General features: G+C 40.9%; 1 protein-coding gene across 4 annotated transcripts in view; it reads left to right on the forward strand.

Moving 5' to 3' along the window:
* Positions 1-24,371, forward strand: part of RNF157 (ring finger protein 157) — a 102,511-nt gene that overhangs the window by 45,114 nt on the left and 33,026 nt on the right. For all 4 annotated transcript variants that reach the window (XM_020813233.3, XM_020813232.3, XM_020813234.3 and 1 more), the window contains exons 3-4: positions 16,308-16,396; positions 23,427-23,573. In XM_020813233.3, the coding sequence (XP_020668892.1) occupies positions 16,308-16,396; positions 23,427-23,573 (236 nt within the window). The remainder of the gene's footprint in view (positions 1-16,307; positions 16,397-23,426; positions 23,574-24,371) is intronic.

The raw sequence follows: 24,371 nt of genomic DNA on the forward strand, positions 1-24,371 counted from the left end.
TCCCACTTTTCTGACCCCAAATTAGAAAATTTGCTCACTGCTTTCCCCACCATTTCCTAAGCCCAGGGCTTAGCAAAAGGAGGGGGAAAGCAGGGATCTAAGGGCTGCAGGATCCCTTTGATCGCTGCTTTCCCCACCACTTCCTAAGCCTCACGGGACTTCGCAAAAGGAGGGGGAAAGCAGCAGGATTGCTTTGATTCATTCCTCCCTCCACTTGTTTTTGTTCTCTCCTCAGCTTACTTCTGTGTATAAGACGACCCCCAATTTTTAGTCTACAGATTTTAGACAAAAGTATTGTCTTATACACGGAAAAATATAATAATTGCATTTGTTGAAGCCAAAGTTTTTTTGAAAAAGATAAAAGTGTGTGTGTGTGTGTGTGTGTGTGCGTGCGTGCGTGCGTGCGTGTGCGTGCGTGTGTGTGTGTGTGTGTGTGTGTGTGTGTGTGTGTGTGTGTGTGTAAACCGGTTGATTTGCATATGCAGAGAGCCACAGTCTGTTTGAGATTCTACTTACAGAGTCCTAATTCAATTCTTTTTTCTCTCAAACTTCACTTGAAAGTTCCAGTTTTTCTACAATAGAAACTTTGAGATTAGCGAGAAAGTGTTCTGGGTAGTGGAAATGTTGTGGCTTGAGCTTTGTGTGTTGCCATTTCTGATGTCAGATTTGTATCCTTTTATTCAAAATGTATAGAATGTACAAAGCTGCATATGTATATAAACCAGTGGCCTAAATATTGCGCTCCATATGTCTGGATAAGTATGTAGTAATCTACAAAAGTTCATGCTGAAATAAGTCATTTTAAGAATCTGCTGCACTGGTAGTAAAATTTAAGCACAGCTTTGGTGTACGGCTACCTTTTGCACTTTAGACCTTTATGTGTTCCTGCTGAGTCTGTAGAAAAATTCAGAGGTAGGGATATTCTCCCCTTCTTGCCCCAGCCCTGGTTGCACCTCCATTTTGACTTTCCTTTCAATTTTCACTTAAAATGGTGCTCAAGGTAATTTTACAACTGAAATACTGTTTGCAAAACTGGACATAGCAGCTGTTCAAAAATGCCTCATTACCTGCACAAATGACAGCTATATTATATTGTATTTCCACCTGCCTATGATCTGTTGAGAGCAGCTAGCCAGTAGTTTTTTCTCTCTCCAGGATCCTTTGATAGATTACAGCATTTATTTGGGAAGAAGTAATATTTTAAACAAGGCATTCCTGATTTTACAGGAAAGATAGAACCTTGTCTTTCATCCTGGTATCCCAATCCGGGGAGAAATATTGAATCAAGAGAGTAGTACATATTAAGAAACAGGTGGTTTTTGTTGTTGCATCTGCCGCTGTCCATTTTTCACTCTCTTCCTTTTTTTTTCTTTTCATGGCCAAAGATGGCATTATTGATTGCCCTGATCCAGTGAAATGCAGAAGGTCTCTTTTTTGTGGCAGGGACCGGGAGCCATCAGAAGCTGCATAAATGCTTCTTCTCAGCCAGGAGGGCACCCCCTCCCCTTTTCTCTATATACATCAAAAAGGAGAGAGTGAAACTTTCTTGCATGTGTTCTGAATGCCTCCTATTCAGTCAGGGATCTGGCATTTCTTCCCTGTACCCAGCCCTCATTTGGCCTAGAAGGTGTTTACTCACTTGTGAAGAGTCAGCCCGCTCTGTGGTGCATCCCCTTGATGAGCACAGACTGGTGATTCATCTCGTCACAGCCCAGGGCAGGGTTTTTGGAATGATTTTCTCTAGCTCTGAATGGCAAACATCAACTGGGCTGGAGTTAACAAGTGCCCTGTTATTTTTTTGCCCACTCATGCAGATACGTCATGATTGAAGAGTGGGTGGGGGTTCATCTTAGTTGAATCACTGATCAAAACAACGAGGAAAAGCATAATACTTCTGAGCTGTAGGAGCACAGGTCCTGTCGTTAAATCAAAAGCCTAACCAATCCTGTATCCTGTTTCTCACAGCAGAGTGGCCAGGCGACAACAGAGCATTAAAGCAACAGTTATTTCTTGTTTCCAGTTCCACACCCTCTTGGGCAGTTGGTATTTAAAACATTATAATTTGAAGAACTTATTGTATTACCCATTACATCTTGACAGTCAGGTTGCCATTATTGTTATGATTGCTCTGGTTTCATGCAAGTAATTTGATATATTAAATGTTAGCGGAAGATGAGGAAAACTGCAGGGAAATACTCACTGGTGCCCTCTAGTGGTTACTTTTGATATTGTTTGTTGGAAATATTTATAAGACAAAACCAAAGAATACTCCTTTGCATAAAACCTGAAAAAATTGTGGTAAAATGCTTATTCAGAGTAATGTTAGAACATGTGTTACTTTATACCTAACTAACATAAATGTTACTTAGTACACTTTAAAATTCACTTTGTAACTACTAGTTACATCTCTCATTATTCAAAAAGTAATTAGTTACAGGTAATTGTGACTAGTTACTTCCAAGCTGAGATTCAGAAGGCTACTGCCAGGAGAACCCATTTAGCTGACTCAGCTAACTGGTACTGGCTGTTTTATCCTCCTTTGGTAATGGGAGTGTTTCAAAGCCTCAAGCTTTGGTCTCATATTTGCTGTGAGGTTGAGAACTAAACCTACATGCAGAAAAAGACACATTCCAATTTTATAGTTTCAGAAATAAGCAAATTACCTTATTAAAATTAAATGCTGAAAATCTTGGTTACTGTATTCTTTAAGTATATTTTTAAAAGGTTGTTTTACTTTGTTATTATATGATTAATTTGTAAGCCATTGTATACTTAATTATTTTTAATTGAATAATTTAATAATAACATTCAATAACTAATAGTTTAATAATTTTTATTCTTTTAACCTTACTTGTACTTTAGTTACTGTGAGTCACCTTGGGTCCCTTTATTGGAGAAGGACAGCATAAAAACACAGCAAGCAAACCCAAAATAGTTATATTGGTACCTTGCTAACTCATTGTTTGCAGATTAATCTGAGGGGCTTGGTTGTATGTACCTTTTACATGCTTTAGCCTTTTCTACACAGACCATGTGCTCCACCCCCTTGGATCTCTTATTTCTTTTTCTTTTATAGAATTTAAGTAATGCTGAAAGATATATACATGAAGGAAAAGAAAGAAAACAAAAATGGCCATCATATTAAGCAGAAAACATTGAACAAATCTGACATGTAACAAATTTTATTTGTTACATCGACATGTAAACAAATTTTATTTCAGAGCAAATTTATTTATTTATTTATTTATTTACATACATACATACATACATACATACATACATACATACATACATACATACATACATACATACATACATACATACATACATACATACATACATACATACTGTTCATCTAGTGGAAAGCCACTATTCTGGGTGATTTACAAAAACTGAACACATAAACAACAACAAATATAATATAAACATCAGAGTAAAATAGAAAACCGAAAGACATATAGCCTAATATAACCCCCCAGATGGTGACATCTAAATTCAATAAGTTTCATAAGATGGGTTGGGGAGTCTCTCAAACGGGGAGGACGTTCCTGAATGACTCTTTATATAGCTCCATTTTAACCGGTTTTGTAAAGACCAGAAAGGAAGGCAGTTGGTGAACATCAAGACGCAATGTTTTCCACTATGTCATGGCCACCACCAAGAAGCCCTAGTTTCTGCTCGTCATTTCCCACAACTCCCTCAGGAGATCCACCCACAGCAATGAAACCTGAGAGGAAAATGAGTGGTCAAGGTAGAAGACATCAGAGAATGACTTCTGACAAGTACCAAGGCTCCCAAACGTTTAGGGCCAAATTCAAAGTGATAAAATTAACACTTTGAATTTGGCACGGAAGCAAATGGGGAGCCAGTGCAGGCTTTCCAGAATTGGGGAAATATGGTCATATCTTACTGAGTACAGTTAGCCGATTTGGTGAATGGAGAAAGAGGAAGACCAAATACGAGATGGATTGATTCCCTTGATGGCATGTATCAACAACAACAACAACAACAACTCAGTCTGTTAAAGAAAAATTTTCATAGATTGATTCTCCTTTCCATCATAATCATGATACAGTATATTTATTCTTCTCCTCCAAAGTTCTTTATAGGAAACTTGACCTTATTCTCTGTGCCTTTGCTCATAAAATTATTAATATTTAAGTAAAGCATATCTGGTTGCTCTCCTCCTAATTGTCTTACATCTTAATGTTGCATTCTCTTTCCTAGACTGTAGCCAGAGTCCTACTCCTGACAGTGGCTTGCGTAAGAGAAAACTTATACATGTTGGCAACACATGGTTAACAAGGTATTGTTTGCATTCTTGAGCGTGAATCAAAAACCAAAACCTCCACCTTGTTGACCAGCAGCAATTTGCTACCAAATTCAGCAATAGGGTTCTGGCCAGCTTTCTTCTATGGCAGTGGTGTCGAACTGTGGCCCTCCAGATGTTTTTGGACTTCAACTCCCAGAAGCCTTCACCACCACCTCTGCTGGCCAGGATTTCTGGGAGTTGAAGGCTAAGAACATCTGGAGGGCCACAGTTCGACATCACTGTCTATGGAGCTGTTCCTGCATCTGTTTCATCTGTTCTTTATGCAGCCTATTTTGTTCTTTTTAGAGAACAAAACTGCTCATGCTCCTAATATAATTACATTCTGGAAAAAGGTATCGATATAGCATTTTAGAATGCAACTTTCTATTTGTAAATAGCTTCAATAAGCAGGTTGGACTGATGGAAATAGTTCTGATTGAAAACTTTTGAGTTGTCAAAGTAGGAAAAAGCAGACTAATGTAAATCAGATTTTACAGTTAGTAGTCCATATCTCTTGAGAAGCATGCTAATTGGCTGTTACAATAATTAGCATGCATTGACTTGTGTTAAGGGCTTCATTCTGTCAATAATCTTCGCTGAGTGTATTAAAACCAGTATGATTCAATTTATGCACGCTCATGAGTCATGTAAACATATAAGGAAATGAAGCTTGGTAAACAATTGAATGTTTGAGCCAGCCAGAGAAATGGATTTCAAGATATCACCTTAATTATTTTTAATGTGAAATTTCATGCAAAAGGAAATTATAATTCAAATAGATTTTTTTTTAAAAAAAAACCTCTTTGTATTGGAGTGTTGAAGGTACAGATCAGAATAGTTTATCTGAGCATCCTTTGCAGTAGGATAAAATTATCAGTTGCCAAAAATCAGGTTTTTGGCTCTGCAATAAACCTATTCCCTGTGATATACCTGCACCACACAAACAGATGGAGATTTTACCAGGCCATGGACAACTGCTGTGGTTATGGAACCCTCATGGCCAGCTTTCCCCAGGCTCTATATTGCTGCTCCTACCCCTTTCCCCCTGAAAATAAAACCTAACCTGAAAATAAGCCCTAGTATAATTTTTCAGGATGCTTGTAATATAAGTCCTTCCCCCAAAATAAGTCCCAGTTAAGTGAAACCCTGCCTTCCACCATTGTGGAGCAACCAGAAGAAGATGACATGACTGTAAAATAAAATATCCCCTGAAAATAAGCCCTAATGTGTTTTTTGGAGCAAAAATTAATATAAGACCCTGTCTTATTTTTGGGGAAACATGGTAGTTCTTGGAGAAGGCTTATGTTTTACAAGGTTGGTGCTCCACTCTCTGTCTTGCTTCAGATGGATCAAGGGCATGAACCTACTGATTCTCTTCTTAGTCCCCTTCCTTCCTTCCTTAAATATTCATCTATTCTAACACACATAAAAGCATCCTTGTGCTGAGCCAGTGACTCCTGTTGCCAGCGGGGAATGAGTAGAAATGGATGCACAGGCTTTAAATATAACTCACAGACATTAAAATTAAATTGTTTTCTCCAGAGTTCTTGCCTTCAGATTTTTCTACCCTTCGGAGAAGCAAAGAAGCTCCAGCCAGCTATCCTGACACAGCAGTAATCAGGAAAAGGGCCTAACTGATTTGTTCTGTATCTACAGTATATTACTCTTACATGGCGTTTGTTGCATGAAGCCAAAATGTTAATAATCTATCCATGTTGTTGTTGTTTAGTCGTTTAGTCGTTTAGTCTTCGTGACCCCATGGACCAGAGCACGCCAGACCCTCCTGTCTTCCACTGCCTCCTGGAGTTGTGTCAATTTCATGTTGGTTGCTTCGCAGACACTGTCCAGCCATCTCATCCTCTGTCGTCCCCTTCTCCTCTTGCCTTCACACTTTCCCAACATCAGGGTCTTTTCCAAGGAGTCTTCTCTTCTCATGAGATGGCCAAAGTACTGGAGCCTCAGCTTCAGGATCTGTCCTTCCAGTGAGCACTCAGGGTTGATTTCCTTTAGAATGGATAGGTTTGTTCTCCTTGCAGTCCAGGGGACTCTCAAGAGCCTCCTCCAGCACCACAATTCAGAGGCGTCAATTCAAATCTATCCATAGAGAACCATAAGCTATTGTGTTTATATCTTCCTTGCCTATATCTGTAATGCAGCTTAATCTTTTATGTCATATTCTGTTAGCAAAACAGAGCTCGGCTTGGATTTTCCCTCAAGTGAGGGATATCCTCTCTTTATCCATACTCCAGTTCCCTTGGGGGATGGGATAATCCCCTTTATCTGCTGCCCTGGACAAGATACCTGCTAATTCGTTTCTTTTCAGGAGGGCTAGATCTAGTTCAGAGGTTGCTAAAGGACACAGTGGGCCTCAGGAAAGCCTGAAGACATCTCAACAGACTGCGTATTGTTCCCTTGAGAAGTTGGAAGCTTTAGCCATTGCACGTATAGCTAGGATTCTTGGTTAGTTTTCATATGTATGTATGTATGTATGTATGTATGTATGTAGGTAGGTAGGTAGGTAGGTAGGTAGGTAGGTAGGTAGGTAGGTAGGTAGGTAGGTAGGTAGGTAGGTAGGTAGGTAGGTAGGTAGGTAGGTAGGTAGGTAGGTAGGTATGAAGAATAAATCTAAACCTGTTTTTAAAGCATCATAACATTGTGTCCCACCATTAGATAAATTGAAGCAGCCACCTCAGGCAGCTGATTTGAGTTAACACAAAAGGGCAGCAAATTGCTATCTACAGTTGGTCGGTCGATCGGTCAGTCTGTCTGTCTGTCTGTCGGTCGGTCGGTCGGTCGGTCGGTCGGTCAGTTGGTCGGTCAAAGGAGAGATGCTTGCGCAATTTTTTGCTTGAGGTGGACCAATTAATTTTTCAGTCTGTCAAGCATAACCTTGGGAGCCTGGAAGATCTATCATTCAACTTCAGAGAGCAAAATGTCTTGGGACTGCCCTCCTTGTAGCTTTATAAACAACATAAACTATTATAATCAAAACAAGCATGAACTAAAATGCAGAACAAATCTTCAGATTTTCACAGGGGGGGTGTCATTGTTTTTTCTGAAATGGAGCCAAAAGAATAAGAATAAGAATCAGATCAGGATCAGAAAAAGGGCTGAGGTTGCCAGCAGTGTAGAATAAAGATTCGAGCAAACCGTGAGACAAACACCTGATGTGGTACTCCCATTGTCTGTAACTAAACCAAAATCAGAACGAATACATTAAGTAAAACAGAAATCTGAGGTATTCTTTGTTTATTTCCTAAATCCTTTCTTTCCTTGCTCTTAAAAAATGGTTTTGGTTGCAGCTTCTCCTGTTACATAACTCCCTGATTATGAAATGGAAATTCAATGCTACAAATAAGCATTCATTTGTTAAGGAGTTCGTAGTTGTAACAGTTCTAGATATACAAAGTTGCTCCACCCCTCAGGGAAATATTGTTGTTATAAAGTTGCCTTTCCCAACTTGACCTCCTTCAGAGTTACGGATTATAGCTGCATTAATTCCCAACCACTGGCCCTGCTGGCTGTTGCTAATAAAACTTATAGCTGAAATCTTTACATGGGCCCCAGTTAGAAGCACGGCTGTTCGCCTTGTGCCTTATATTCAACATTTCTCCTTTATTGGACTGAATGAGAACCAAATTGGAATAATTTCAGTTATAGCTGAAGCTGAACTAGAACTGGGTCAGAAATGTAATAGTTTGATTTCTTGACTTTAAGAGGAAGCAATTTGAAGGCACATTCCCAAACATGTGTCTGCAGCAAGAGCATCAAAATCCTGTTCTTGTGGGGGGGAAAAATTTGGCCGAGGAGTTACTTAATACCCTTCCCTTTCATGGGAACTGCAGCGGATCCCTGCTCTTGCCCTTGCTATTGAATTGTGTGGGTTTTTTTGGCACTAACCGAAGATCAATGCCATTTTCCAGTATTCTGCCGATACAGCAGAACATAGGGCAGCATCCACTCAGCTGTGCTAGAAGCCGACTGTAGAATTCTACTGCAATCCATCTAAGCAGAGACAAGCTCTGAGCAGCGGCAGTGCAGTTTCTGGGTACTGGTGGTGTTCATCTAGATTAGAATAATGCCTGCAATGTTCTTGGCCTGAGGTGGTGTCTAAGGCAACAAATTGTTTGCTGCCTTGCATATGATCTAGCAAATACGTCGCATTAGAGTTAGAAAAAAGTTCCCATATATTTGAATGAAGGTCAAGTAATATGTGCATTTACCTACATTACCAATTCTTGTACCAAAATCAAGGTTTCCAAATACTTTGTGTGGGTAAAAGAAAGAAAAACGTAGCCTAGGTCAGTAGTTCCCAACCTTGGGCAACCCGGGAGTTTTTGGTCTGCAGTTCCCAGAAACCCTGGCTAGCACTGCTGGTGGTGAAGGCTTATGGAAATTGCTGTCCAATAATATGTGGGTTACCCAGGATTGGAGACCACTGATGTAGAGGGTATAAGACAAGGATAGAATATGGCTATGAAGAAGATGGATCTGGTAGACTTCTGGATAATTTGAGCTAGATGGCAAAGATGTCTTATTCCTGTTTATTTGCCAGCAGCAAAAAAAACTCCTGCATTATAAATTTTATTGCTAAAATGAAATAAAGAAAGCTTGCAGATTTTTGAGTAGATTGGTGGTGAGCGCAGTTCAGTTCTTAGAATATAAATAGCCCTTGTTTCTCACACTCCTATCAGAAGAATCAGAAGCAGCAGCTGCTACAAGAAACATCTTATCCAAAAATGTCGATAAGGAAGTGGCTCCAGAGAGTAAACGATTTTATATAGGCTTTTAACTATAATCTGGCTAAAATAAGTAAGAATATCAGGTATTGATTTAGTATGTCTAAACATGCCTAAAGGTAAATAATGTTTTTTTTAACTTTATATATATTTTTATTTCTAAAAGATTAAATACTTTCCCATGCCTTACACTGCTTTTTGGGTTTGTTTATTTACAATTTTATTCTTAAGAACTCTGGTGTATTTTAGAGATGTATTCTCTGCCTTTACAAGCTATACACTCCTATATTTTTAGAAATGTTACTTGAAACATTCTTCCTGTTATTTGTTTATAATTTATTCCTATAGTGTGAAGTACTTATTTACAAGCCAGGTTTTGACACCTGTTTCTTGCTACAAGTGGCTAGGATAGATTTGAAGCATATGTGCCTCCAGTTTTACATAATTGAAAGACTTCTGGATTTTAAGAAAGGTGCCTACAGTTTTTCTTAGAAATGTAAAATGTTCCGGTGCTACAATAACTCTGAAATAATTTTATGTTATGGAGCCTGGAAACCAAGTAGAAACAAAAGCCACTAAGATACCCAGGTGAATATTTGAAATGCTTGTCAAGGATTGTCTGATTTCATTCTGGACTTAACCCTTTTTTGGGATAATGTCAGCTATGACAAATCATAGGCTTCTGTCATTTGCCCTATAAGTCTGCCACTAGGTTGGTTTATAAAAGAGATTGTACAGAGCGTTTTCTAATGAGGTCTGGCAACATTCCTAGTAGAACATTAAGGAGATGAAATTAGCAGAGGAGAGTGGGAACCTGTCCTCCACACATGCTATTTGTTTCTGTTAAAAAGGTGGCCCCATCACCCACTTATTTGGATTAACAGATCTATATGATATTATTGGAAACTCAGACTCATTCCTTCCACTTTCCTTGTATTTCAAGATTATTTTCCTTCACTTGGAAATTCCTCCTCTCAGTCCTGGTCTGTTCCCAATGGGTCAGCCGCCTCTTTTTCTTTGTCCTGAACAAGCCCAGTTCCTCTGGGTCATGCACAATTTGAACTCCCTTACATCAGCTGTAGGGTCTGAGGGACTGCCGTATCTGTTCCTCTCCCTGTGAGAGGCAAAAAGACAAGGGGTGGAGACAGGATGGAGAATGGGGAGAGTATGAGGAAGAGGAGGAAGAGGAGGGATTCTTTTAGTGTGGAAATTCAAATCAGTAGAGTTGGGATTACATTCCAGGAGAAATTAAAACAGATATAGAAGTTTGGACTGAGTGATTTTGCACTGTGGGAGAAGAGGACCACTCTTTCAACTCACCTCAACCTGATCCACACACTTTGTGTGGATCAGCCCTGTGTCCAGCACTCAGATGAGATGCTCAGAATTTCTTATGTAAATTGCTAAATTACTCTTCCTTACCTTTGTTTTTTGTGAGAGGATTTGTGGGGAGGGGCGGGGATTGATATGATTAAAGCTATCTGAAGTTTCTGTTGTCCAGAGAGGATCAAATAATAAAACAGCTATTATTTTCAGCTACGAAAATTTGCAAAATGCTATAGTAAGATTTTGTATATTATGTTTATATATTATGTATTTTATCTTTGTATAATAAGGTCTGTGACTGCATAATAAAAAATTAAGATTTAAGATTAAAGCTGTTAAATCTTGGTTTTTTTTTTAAAATTCTACAGGATTTAGCATAAGTGTATGTCTGTTGGATTCAGTGAAAGTTCTGTTTTTAACTAATGTAGCAGTTCTCCCAGTATCCTTCTGTCTGGTAGATGTATAGTAACATTGGAGTGCTGCCGCTTGGTGGCACCAGAAGACTTTTTGTCCAGGATACTTGTTTCAAGTACAACAGCATGTGTGACAGCACACAATTGTGTTTACTTCCTCATGAATTGACACAAATTATTGGCAGGAATGTTGGTAGTCTGAAGATAATGATCTGCTGTTTCTAAGTGTATTTCTAAACTGTTAAAATAGTTGGTTCTGTGTATGTCTGTGTATATTGCAAAGTTATTTTACAATATAGAAGCTTTCGTTGGAAGCTCTTTTATTTTGTGTTGATTTTTTGTGGTCTATAAAGGTATTGCCTGTCTTTGCATTTTGATTTTATTTTGTTTGGACCGCATAGCTACCCTTTACTTCAAAGTTATTTTAGTTCATCATTTTAGGTTTTCATGGAGAATGCTGACTGACTGATCTAGATCCAGAAACATGTCCTTGCTAAAACAACCCTGGCTAATGCATGGTGTAAGTCATAGCTACTAAAACTGTAAATCATGATTTCAGTTTTTAAAAATTGATTTTTTTAAATGATTTTAATTTTAAAAATCATTTTTTAGAATTTAGATCATGATTTAAATCTTTTGATTTAAAAAATATATTTTTTTAATCTACTGTGGTTTCTATATATTTTGTATGATGATGCCTGTACAGTTGGACTGTGATATCTGCAGGGGATCGGTTCCAAGTCCCCGTACTTGGCAGATGCCAAAAAAACACAGAAATAGCAAACACTGATTAATGGGTCCTTCTTTAACCAGGAGGATGTAACAAGTGGGGTACCCCAAGGCTCAATTCTGGGCTCTTCAACACTTTTAGTAATGACTTGGATGAGGGAGTGCAGGAAATGCTTGTGAAATTTGCAGATGATTCAAAATTGGGCAGAATAGCTAATACCCTAGAAGACAGAAACAAAATTCAAAATGACCTTGATAGGATGGAGCACTGGGCCGAAAGCAACAGGATGAAATTCAACAGGGATAAGTGTAAAGTACTGCACCTCAGAAAAAGAAACTAATTGCACAGTTACAAGATGGGGGATACCTGGCTCAGCAAAACTGCGAGTGAGAAGGATCTTGGAATTGTCTTAGATCACAAGCTAAATATTAGCCAATTAGCCAACAGTGTGATGTGGCTACAAAAAAGGCTAATGCTCTTTTAGGCTGCACTAATAGAAGTATAGGTTCCAAATCCTGTGAAATACTCATTCCCCTCTATTCAGCACTGGTTAGGTTAGGCCTCACCTTGAGAAGGATGCTAACAAATTGGAACAAGTTCAGAGGAAGGTAGCAAGGATGATCAAGGGGCCGAGAACCAAGCCTTAAGAAGAAAGACTGAAAGAATTAGACATGTTTAGCCTTGAGGGGTGATATGATAGCACTTTTCAAATATTTGAAAGGCTGTTGTACAGAGTAGGGCCAAGATCTGTTCTCGATCATCCCAGAGTGCAGGACATGCAACAATGGGCTCCAGTTAAAGGAAGCCAAACTTTGGTTGAATATCAGAAAAAACTTCCTAACTGTTACAGCAGTGCGACAGTGGAACCAGTTACCACAGGAGTTAGTGAGTGCTCCGACACTGGAGGCATTCAAGGAAAACTTGGATAATCATTTGGCAGATGTACTTTGATTGTATTCCTGCATTGAGTGGGGGGTTGGACTTGATGGCCTTGCAGGCCCCTTCCAACTTCACTTTTCCATGATTCTATGATTCTATACACCGCATCTATACTGACCAGTTCCAGTAAATACACTATGGATCTGAGGTTTTTTTTATTTAATATTTTCAGGCAGCAGTGAATCAGGAGGTACTAATCTCGTGGATGGGGGGGGGGGTCCTACTGTTCTTCACTTCTTGTAGAATGTTGCCGGTTGTTTAAGATTGTCCTTCCAGTTTGTTCATACAAAATATCATGGTTACATGTTTCCGGTTGAAGGCTGCGACTCACGAAGAGATGATGAAAAGAGAAGGGGGAGGGAGAGTAGCGTCCATTAAGGATGATTATGCCTCAACTGCAGCAGCTCCAGTTGGAGTTTTATAAGCCTTTGATGCTTAAAGAAAAGCCCATCTGACCTTTAGAAGGCTAGGCCTACAGGCTAGTGTTTCATTCCTGTCTGCTGTGTGACTACAGTGCATGGGAAATGGGAAATTTCAAACATTAGCATGGTTAGATGTCTGATTAGCTTTTCCTGACTTGGTGCTGTGGCTGTTCTTGGCTGTATCTCTCACCATCCTTAGCCAAGGATGATCATCCCTTCCAGCTGAAGGTACTGCTACAGAATGGCAAGGCAGTGAATGAGAAAACAGCCATCTAGGATTTGGGCCTGGAGAAGCATAGTAACCTGGCATGTACCATGAAAACGTGATTGAACAAGGCTGAGGAGATTATGTTTCTCCTAGCTCTGCCTATCTGGATTCTCTGGGCTTCAGTGGGAAAGAACTGGGAGGTCAGTGGAATGGATGCCCAATGATCTAACCATGGTCCTCATTCTCTGCGCCCATGCCCCATTCCATTCTTTCAGTTTTGTGTGAGCATTTGTGTGTGAAGATGGTTCCTGGGGTTCTGTTGATATCCTGTCATTCCAGCCCTTCCACAGGAAACCGCGTCCAAAGTATGTTGGCAGAAAATCAGGACGATCCTAACCAAACACAGTTCCTTTGAAAGCCTGCTCCATGACAGTGAAGAAATTACCCTTTGCTACAGCTATGTCTGCTCCATCACCCCATGGAGTGTTTCCTAGTGGTCAAAGGAATACTGCACCCTAGTCAATGAAAAAGTAAATGTGGGCCTGTGGTGACAAGTTTGCAGATCACTTTGTATATGAAATGTGTCCGTGGACACCATGGTTGATAAAGGCCTAGAGGGGATAACTTGGGCCATTCTTTGTGAAGTTATACTGGATTTCCCCTCAATTTGTATAATCCAGTATTGTCCACAGGATCCTTGGAAAGTTGAGGCTTGCCATATCCATGTGCTTGCCCTTACTTGCTTATGAAAATCGCCACAGGAGACGGGCCATTTAAGGAAGGATAGTAGTGAGTACCATTTGCTCAAGATGATTCCACTGTGCCTAAAAGAGACAGTGGTGAAACCTCTGCCCCAGAACCTATCCCTTAGCCCCTCCTCTAGCAGATAATTTCCAGCAATTCTCCGGTCTTTCCAGGTTGAGCAAAGGACTGCAGTGTGTGGTGTCATCTCACTTCCAGGTGTTATCTCCATTGAACATAGGAGATTTATACCTGAGCAGACATAGAAAAGATAGTGCTCTTTCAAGTTCAATACACAGATTTTCTATTGGTCTTGCCAACCCATAAAGAACAATGGAAGCTTATGTAGTTTTAGGTGCATTATGCTTCCTGTGGTGAGTTCCACTCTGTATCAATTGAAGCTCCCCGGTTACGTTTCAAAGGCAGCTCCAAACAGCGCTCATTACATTAATCCAACCAGGATGTTAGCAAGGCATGCATAAGTATTGTCAGATCAATTCTCACCAGGGGGTGGCTCAGCTGGTCTATACCAGTCAATGCTGGTTTAAAAAGTTCCCTATTAGTCTCTGCCATCTGAGCCTCCAGGCTTCCTGACTGCACTTAAGAGCATTCCCAGGTCTCTCCCATTTCCTTAGGGAGAATGCAGTCCAATCCAGGACAGGTAAAATATCTCACCTTGGGCAAATCCAGTCACAACTCACAATTACAAAATAGAGCAACACTGAGCTTGGGGAGCACTGGTGGCATTTTCTCCACTTACGTTTTACACAGTCAAGGGGAAAACACATTGCAAACCATATTTGAATACTGTAAATGAGTTTTGTCCTGATTTTGTGGTAGTGGTTTCTTGCCTCTACCTTCTTCTAGAGGCAAGAAACCACAACAGACCAGAAATACAGCTGGACCGGGACTATGGGCAGAAAGTAGAGATAATAACGTAGCACCAGACACTTGATACTGATAGTGAGGCTTAAATCCTGGCTTGATCTCAGTCCCTAAACTAAGGGTGCAATGCAAGAGTGGGTGATACATTTTTATTGGACCACTGAAAATAAAAACAAACAGCAAATGCTCATGGGTGAAATCCACTTCCTCATACTCTTCATGGATGGTGCAGAATGGTAAAATGTGTATTTTCTGGGGACAACATGAAGGGTCACAGTCATTAAAGGTCATTTCTGTAGTCGCCCTGTCTTCTTCATAGCATTAATTCAGGAAAGATTGCCTACTCCCATGTTCATTGTCTGGCCCATTCATTTCCTTTTGTTCCCGTGCAGACTGTCTCCATGACCCTGTGCAGGTTCATCTCCTCTCCCTTGTATTTTTCCGTCATGCTTTGCTGCATGCAAGATAATCTATTTTTGCCTCTGGAACACAGCTGGTTAAATAGGCGAATCTGTATTCATTCCATGACAGGCAGGCAGGAAGACAGGCAGGCAGGCAGGCAGAGATTTAGCACTGTACTCACCACCAGAGAGTGATCTAAATCAACATTTTGCTGCATCAGCAGGCTAAAAATATCTTGCACTGTTTATGTTAGGCTGCTTTTACTAGCTGTTGGGAAGAGAAAGGAGACGCACACATAGAACAGGCTGCAAAGGTATCGGACACTTGTCCTTAGGGAAAAAAACTAGGAAGACTTGTTTCCTTTAAATTTTCCAGGTTTCCCTTCTGCCCAAGCCTGCAGATCTCTAGCAAGAAGGTGGCATGCATGTGCATCCATTGATGTTAGGAAGGAGAGAACTGCCACATCCCTGTGCACTTACAATAAAAGTGTTGACTTCAGGTTGGGGTGCTGCAGCCCTCCACTGAACTAGAACTATCTGTCTGGTTGTGGCATCCTGCAAAACACTCTAGATACCTTTGACTTGCTGAACAAAAGCACAATGATAGGAGCAAGGGAAGGCATCTCCATGGGCACTAAGGAAAAAGGATACCTTCAGAGTTAACTAAGAAAAAAATTATGATCCAAAGCATTCAGTGTTATTGCTTCTGTGTTGCATTTTTAAGCTTATAAGGTCTTTAATTTACAATATTTACTATACAGTTGCTCTTTGACGTCATTTTGAGGTGTATTTTGTTTTAATTTAATGTTGTTGATTATTGTTCTTTTTTATTTTTATTTTTATTTTTATTTTTATTTTTTTTGCTGTGAACTGCCCAGAGTGGCCTTGGTAACAGATGGATGGTATTCAAATCAAATCAAATCTATCAGTCAGCCAGTCAGTCAGTCAGTCAATCAAGAGTTACAGGAACCTTCCAGTTGCTCTTTTGGAGAAAAACTTCAATGACTCAAAATGCAGGGAGCCTTCACGGGTTGTTCCTGCTGGGTGGTCCTTCCAAGGGTCTTTTGTTCCTTCTCAAGCATCTGTGGAGCCCGCCAGAGTCCTGTCATCTCTGCTAATCCTTGCAAGTAGGCGTGCAGGCAGAATGACACCAAAGTGGTCCAATATTCTCTCTTTCTTTCTTGTCTGTAGTTTCCATATGCTGCCCCACCACCTCAGGAGCCAGTGAAAACACTGAGAAGCCTGATCAATATCCGCAAGGACACGTTGCGTCTAGTCAAGTAAGTCTATCAATTCAAACCTTGGAGTTTGCAGTAACTGGTATTTCATATTCATCAAAAGCAAGAAACAGGATTAACTGGCAGGAGGGCCAGTTTTAGTGAGGCTGATTTCTCAAGTTCTGAGGCTTGAGGAAGTTTGGTTTGAAAAGTGGGAGATTACTGCCAGTCATCACTGATAATACTTAGTGGTCTAGACAGAACAAGGCAGAGCTAAAAATAACATTCCTTGTTACTTGAGGACATAACTTTAGAGGTTCCTAACTTTGAGCAAGCCAAGTAGTTGCTCAAAAACTGTAGTTCCCAGAAACCCCATGCAGCACAGCTGGTGGTGAAGGCTTCTGTGGATTGCAGTCCAAGAACACCCCTGGGTTACCCAAGTTTGGAAACCACTGCTTGAGAGAATAATACTGGCCAGAATCCTATTACTGTAGTTAGTTATGCTAGTATATGTGCATCTGAATGAATTACAGCTGTAAAGTGCTGTCACTTGTTGTTGACACATGGTAAGAGATACAAGTGGCAACTCATTAATTAGCAGCAAGTCACCACTGCTGTTTATGTCATTGCATTTGCATCCATGTAACTAACCAACAAGATTCTGGCCACCATTTTCTAATGTCTGGCCTTTAGAAAATATTTGGATCTGCTTTTAAAGACTGTTTATAATCAGATTATTGAGAGAAGTGGTGGCGCTGCGGGTTAAACCTCAGAAGCCTCTGTGCTGCAAGGTCAGAAGACTAGCAGTCGTAAGATTGAATCCACGCGACGGAGTGAGCTCCCGTCACTTGTCCCAGCTCCTGCCAACCTAGCAGTTCGAAAGCATGTAAAAATTCAAGTAGATAAATAGGTACCACCACGGTGGGAAAGTAATAGCATTCCATGTCTAGTTGCGCTGGCCACGTGACCACGAAAACTGTCTTCGGACAAACGCTGGCTCTAGGGCTTGGAAACGGGGATGAGTACCATGCCCTAGAGTCAGACACGACTAGACTAAATGTCAAGAGAAATCTTTACCTTTATAATCAGTTTGTAAATTAATTTTTGTCTGTTATAAATTGATTTTGTGTAGGAAGGCAATAAAGAAATGCAAAGAAAGAAGGAAGATTATTATTTAAAATTAATAAGAGGCAATGTCATTAGTTTTAATGCCAAGCCTATTAATGTTGCAAGGTTTATTTTAGAGCTGTTTACTTGTTGCTTCAAAATATTATTTGGAGGATTAGAACTTCTTTATTTTTTGTATTTTGAAAATAAAAATAATTAATTTAGTGGTAATTAAGGAATATTGTACTGCACTGCTTTTGCAAAAGAATAATATGTATACAACCATTAATTCCTAATAATGCTTTTAAAGTAATGTTTCAAAGCTCAGGACATGTGCTTTGATTCAGTAAATGGAAGCTTCCGTGTCTGTCTAGCCCGGTACTGCCTACTCTGATATGGAATCAGTTTTTGAAGATTTTCCTGGCCACATGCCTAAGATACTTTGGAGCAGGTAAATGAAAAAGTGAACCTGGGACTTTCTCTATGCAAAATGTGTTTGTAGCCCCTCTCTTACATCTTCAGATTCCTCTCTAGAAAAGCTTGTTCTAGTGTAAACCATTATTAAAAGTGCTAAAGATAGCTTGGCTGTTTTGAGTAAAAATTTAAGTCCTTGCCTTAAAATAATAAAAAAAGGATTCCAGGATCAAGAATCCTCATCTGGTAGGGCAGCATGGATGATACACACTTGGAGTGTGGCTTGCCTTTATAGTTATGCATAATGAAAAAAATGTCCTTGGGTTTTTGATTGGTCACAGCCAAAATTCTTCTTGCTTTTAGAACCCAGGTTCTAAGAGAGAGAGAGAGAGAATGTCTTTTGTGGATGATGCAAATACACTTCAACCTTTGAATTGCACAGATCTGAGCAACACAGTTTTGGTGTTACACTTTTTTGATTGAATGAATGATTGAATGATTGAATGATTGAATGAATGAATGAATGAATGAATGAATGAATGAATGAATGAATGAATGAATGAATGATACTGTGCTGCTATGTTTCTCCAGGAAGGGGCCTGAGAAAGGTGGGTCTCGGGCTTACCCAGGATTCCGTAGCTGGCAGTGCAGCTGCCCCCACTCTGATGATGGTGGCCCAGTCAGCCCCCTCTCCTGTCATGGCAGCTCTGCATGGCAGCTGGGGAAGGTTCTGGGGCATGCTGAGAGGTTGGGGGAAGAGTGTGTGTCTATGTGTGTTTCTGCTTTGTAATAACATTTGAGAGGCAAAGGAGTTATACACGGATTTTGAACTACACTAGGGTCCAGCACCCCTAACGGTGTTGTTGATGGGGAAAGGGTGCATGCAAATGGGCAAATTTCCTTGCAGTGTCAACAAATCTCTTTGTGTTTACAATTTGTGTTTAAACACCCATGTTTCCCCAGCCCTTCTCAAAAATGAAATCTGTGATCAGGAAAGAATCGCCATTCCACTCTCCCCTTTATACTTGGGAAGCTAAGCAATATAATAATAGTTCTTTAAAAAAAAAAAGAATACGATCTCCATCACATTCATTTGCCATTTGAGGGGGAAGGAAAGAAAAAAATGAGTGACTGGTTAAGGCAGAGAAGTTGTGTGTTGCCATTCCACAGCCCATATCAGTGAGTTGTTGCGTTCTCTGAAACTCTGGTGCTACTTGAATTAGCTCACAGCTCTGGAGGAAGGTATAAACCTGTTCTGAGGTAGCCTGTTAGAAGCAGTCCATCAACTACTTCCAGTATGGGGTATCCCTCTGTAGTTCCTCCAGATGAGCAGAACAGAGACTTACTGTAAATTCAGGGGGACGGTATTATGCAGATCTCCAGTAGGGCTCCTAGCGGGCTGTTTGCTTCTTCAAACAGCCCGGCTTTACTGTCCCTCTTTGGCTTTCAGGGTCACTGCAGGTGACAAGAAGATTTAGACAGAGTTAAATTCACTCCCGTTGCTGGGCTGCAGTTGGAGTCTAAGGAATTCCAGCAGTTCAAAGCTGGAGGAAGGTCGTCAAAACTATGGGTAGCAGAGAAGCCTTAAGAAATGGCCTTCTTCAAAGGCGTTTCATGCCCACTACCAGTATAACATGCCCTGGGGTTGCTTACTAATAATACTGCCCTCTCTAACCTTTTATCTCATAGATTTAATGTACTTCTCTACAATTAGCTATTTTCTAAGAAATGATGCCAAAAAGTGGGAAGTCAGACATGCAGTGCTGGAGGGGAAGAAGGGGTGAAGGGAATCTTTGTGACAACCCCCCCACCCTGCCCCCATCTGCCAGAGGATGAGGTGGGATCTAACCAAGAGCTGAGGGATTGCTGTTCTATAACATCACATCCTTGTTCTAAATAAAACTAGCCAATAAATGCCTGCAATTCTGGTTTAATTTTCAAAACTTATAGAAGCCAGGCTTGCCTCTTGTTTTGGCTTTCCTCACATTGGCACAAAAAAAAAAACCACACACAACACCATAGAAACCTATCTGGAGCTTTCTTTCCATAATAAGTCCAGCCCCTTAACCTGAGAGATGCATCGAAGCCTGTGAGTTTTGGAATGGGCTATTTATACCCTGGTCTCTTTCAACATGCTTGTGAAGGCGGGAATGGAGTATGTGTGTAGACTTCTTTAGCATGAGAGGGGGATTGGCAGTGCCTGCCTGCCTGCTTGATGGGCAGGCACCCTTTTTAATAGATGGGATGGTGCCTATGGCTGGTGCTAAACAGTGAGATGTACCAAGAGAGGTGACTGTAGGACATGGGCCATACGCACACACACCCCCATGATGATAATTCAGACCTTCTTCTTCTTTTTTTTAATGGTTTAGCAATTTATCATTGTTCATTAAAGCCAGGTGGATAATATGATTACTCTCATATTAATTAGGGCAAATCTGGAACAGGTTTTCTAAACTAATGAAGTTGTTTTCCCATTTAAACCCTGCGTCTTTCATCCAAAAAATGCATTGCAGCAATGATTTCTCATCACTGTTGTCCCTGGCTGTGGGTAGGGTTAGCCACCGTTTGACAACAGTCTAGGATTGCAGTGCTTTTGCAGACTTTTTTTTTTTAAAAAAATGACCTTTATAAATCATTTTTTCTCTCTTACTGGAGTAGTGGTGGTGGTGCCACAAACGGACCTTCCTCAGGCCGGCCTTAAAGGATAGGGGTCCATACTTCCTGTCCAAGATGAATTTCTTTTGAATTAAATAGATTTAAATTTACAAGTCAATTTTTAAAATTTAAATTGTGATTTAAATCCATTTGATTTTTTTTTAAAAAAAATCATTGATTTTTATCCACTCTACTCCTGACCTTCTTTAGGGATAGCATGTGTTAGCATGAGTTTCTGACTCACCCATCAGGATGATGCACAATCTCTTCAGTCACCCCTGTGGCACACTTCCTTGTGTAAATTTAAAAGTTTGTCTGGAAAGTTCCATGGGGGCTTTGAGACAAGGTCTTGTAACTGGTTTCGGAATCCACGGAAGAAAAGCCAGTCCCACCACTGTAGTCAGAAACCAGAGATTTAGAGGCAAGGCCAGCTGGGCAGAGTAAGATGGCTGCCTTAGGTGCCAGGCTGCCAGGCCTGGCAAATTCTGCCGTCTTCCTCTTTGGGAGGCCCCCTTGCTGCCTGGAGAGCTGCTGCCACCACTGGCTCCCCCTTGTTGGTGTTGGAGCCCCTACAGGGCTCCCTGCCCAGAGGCCTGTTGCTGTGGCTGTTACTGCTGCCATTGCCTCCCCTTACTTGCATAGCTGCTCGCCACAGCACTTTGTCATGTGGCTGCCTGTGCCACTGTGCCCACATTCTCCTTTGCATCATAGCTGGTCACCCTAACCCCTCACTCAGAGCTCAGAAATGGCAGGTTACTGTAATGCATTAATATTAAAATCAAATTCATTGGAGGACAAGCTAACTCATGTCTCACAACCATTCTCAATTGGGAGGGGTGGCAGCAGCTGGCATCTTTGGAGGGGGCCATAGACTGGAAACAATTCTTCACACACCACCTTATACGTTTTGTTATGTGACTTATACAATCCCAATTCAGCCTATATTTCTTTCATGTGTTTATGGCCATGGCCAAAAAAAAAAAAAGTTGAGAATGGCTGAAGATTCTAGAGAATCGTGTTTCACAGGCTTAACATGAATACATTGCTTTCAAAATTCAGTTTTCTCAAGACTGAATGTCTTCTTTCTGTTCAAAATGCTGCCAATGTTTTTGTCCTTAACAGGTTAATTTAGCGTGTTACTTCCACGTTCTGCCCTCGCTCATTCATTTGCTCACTTATATGGTGGCAGCTCCCTCTTGATGCCTTCTTCCTCTTGCTGCCACTGGGGTCTGTGAAGCCTTTGTGTCTTGAAGCCGCTGGCATGCCAGGACTGCCTCCAGCGAGTGGGTGGCAGAGTGCAGGGCCTGCCTGACTCCTTTCCTGATACTTTACCTCAGCTGCCCCTCATGGGCCCATAGCGCCAGTTTGGTAGCAACTTCCCCTTGAAGGCGTAACATGCCCTGTCCCGAGCAGAGGCTCCGCTCTTCTCATTAGTGTGGGGAGAGAATGCCATCTAGTACCTACGAGACCTAAGACAGAAGGGTTGTCTCTTTCGGGACGCCATTTCCATTCTGTTTCTTCTGTATCTAGCTGGGATTCAGCTTCTCTAACTGATCCCAGCTGGAGTTTCTTTCCCTGTGTGTGCATTTGTGGAAGTAATTTAGGATCCTGACCATCAGTCTCAAATTCAGACAAAGACTCCAGTCAAGACCCACCTCTTTACAAAGAGCACTGGTAGGACCAGGATGGCCCCAGTTCACCTAACATCTTAGGGAGGTGGCAGCAGCAGGGGATGTCTTTGAGGATATCTGTGAAAGGATAGGGACCAGAGGGACTCTTTTTTTCTTCCACTTAAGGTATCAGGAAAATTTGGGCCACCGCTGGTTGCAATGAGTTTGATTATTTCCTCCCATGTCCCACTGAGATCTGTAGGAATTCTCAGTGTGGTTAGGATTATGCTTTTGTAATGGACTCTGAGACAGTCAAACAAAATTAGATGCAGTGGGGGTGGTCTTTTCAGATGGAGAGATCCTCTGGTACTACTGATTAACAAGCAATGTGTAGCCCCTCCCTCCCTCCCTCCCTTCCTTCCTAGGCAGCAGAAATGGAGGAGGGCCAGGCTCACTGGGGAGGGGAGTCACCAGTTGTAACTTATTGTAAGTTAGGAGAACTTGCAGAGGATCCTGATGTGGCAGAGCCACCGCCAATCATCTTCTGCTTCTTTCTGGCTTGTGACGAAGACTCCCAACAGGAAAGACATACTTAAACCTCAGGGTGATTAATCCTGAAAGCAGCCTGTCAAATGAAGGGAGTTTTTTAAAAAAATGAAATTAAGCTTTATCAAACACTATCAGGATGATATGCCAAGCATTTTATGGGAGGAGATACCTTTATAATAACCTCCCCCCCTTTATTTGAAGTACTGTTCTATAAGGAAGAATATGTGGTATAAAATCATAGGCATCCTTCAGTCTCGAGAGACTATGGTATCATGCTCTGCATGGAGTACTTGGAACAGCGTTTAGTGTGGCTGAGGCCATGTGGTATAATAACAATTGTCCTAACAGACTGATCAAGCCGTACAACTCTCATATAATTCGCTCTTTCCTGAACCACTCTACCTCTCCCCAACTCCCATGAAAAAGGAAAGTGGGTAAGAAAAGGAAAGCAGAGTCAGTGGCCAAAACATTGGAAGGCTATATTAACAGCTGAAATCCAGAAAGCTTTGGGACCCTGGACCATACTGTTTGGTGGAAGTACCACTGCATCGTCTTTAGGACATTAGTGTAATTGATGACTACAAACCTGTTGACTCCTGTGCCCATTCTTGGATACAGTGCTTACTCTGTTCTCGGTGGAAGAAGCTATCTCGTGTGTATACAGACAGATGACAACTTGCTCTGTGGTCATCTTGGACACTTTCCTTTGTGGGAATTAATCTAGAACTAGATTAATTTTTCTTGTCTTCTACCAGGTGCACAGAGGAGGTGAAGACGCCAGGAGAAGAAGTTAGCAAAGCCAAAGTCCATTACAATGTGGAGTTCACTTTTGATACAGATGCCCGGGTGGCAATCACAATTTATTATCAAGCTACTGAAGAATTCCAAAATGGAGTAGTGAGGTAAACAAAAGAAAAGCAGCAGAAGGAAATGTTTGCTTCCCTATAAAATCTGTTGAAATTGGAATGGCTTTATAATAATCTGTTTTTCTTCACACTCAGAATGGTCATTCGGATGACTCCCCCATCATATACGTCTGGAGGAGAAAATGAATCCTGTGTGCCCATCTGTGTGTTGAGTTTGACATAGGAAAGATGAGTTCAGCTAGGTGCCTCAAGCAGTCAGGAACTCGGTGTGAAGCAACTGTTGTATTCATTCCATGACATACCAGATAATGGTACCTCTGAAGTAGTTGAGTTTATTTATAAATGTACAACCAGAATCTAGTTAAAACATTCTGAACAGCAGCAAAATCAACTGTTCTGCATTAGTTCCACCATAGAGGTGGCCTGGGCAAGTAACTAGGTGGCAAAATAAATAATGCTTTATGTTTCCTGGGCTCACACTCTGCTTCCTTCTTTCCTTGTCTGCAACAGCAGTTTCTTCATTGTCTTTTTTCAGACATATAGCTATTCTCAAGCTATTTACTGGTTATTGTGGGCCATCTTAACAAAAGATGTGCCTGACTCTTTTGGCCTCTGACCATTAAGGGGCTTTCAGCTCTCTTCATTAAAGTTTTCCTGTTCAGCATCCAAACTCAAAACAATATATTTGGTTTTATATAGAGGAAGAGGAGGCCATGTGTGTAGCTTGTAAACTGAAAAGAAAAGAGCAGAACATTCACTAAAGGGCCAAAGTAGTGGAAGGGGAGAAAGCAGTCTTGTGGCTGTTTGCTATATCTTTGTGGTTTGTGGAGATCA

The sequence above is a fragment of the Pogona vitticeps genome, chromosome 2, assembly GCF_051106095.1.
Source record: "Pogona vitticeps strain Pit_001003342236 chromosome 2, PviZW2.1, whole genome shotgun sequence".
Taxonomy (NCBI): Eukaryota; Metazoa; Chordata; class Lepidosauria; order Squamata; family Agamidae; genus Pogona; species Pogona vitticeps.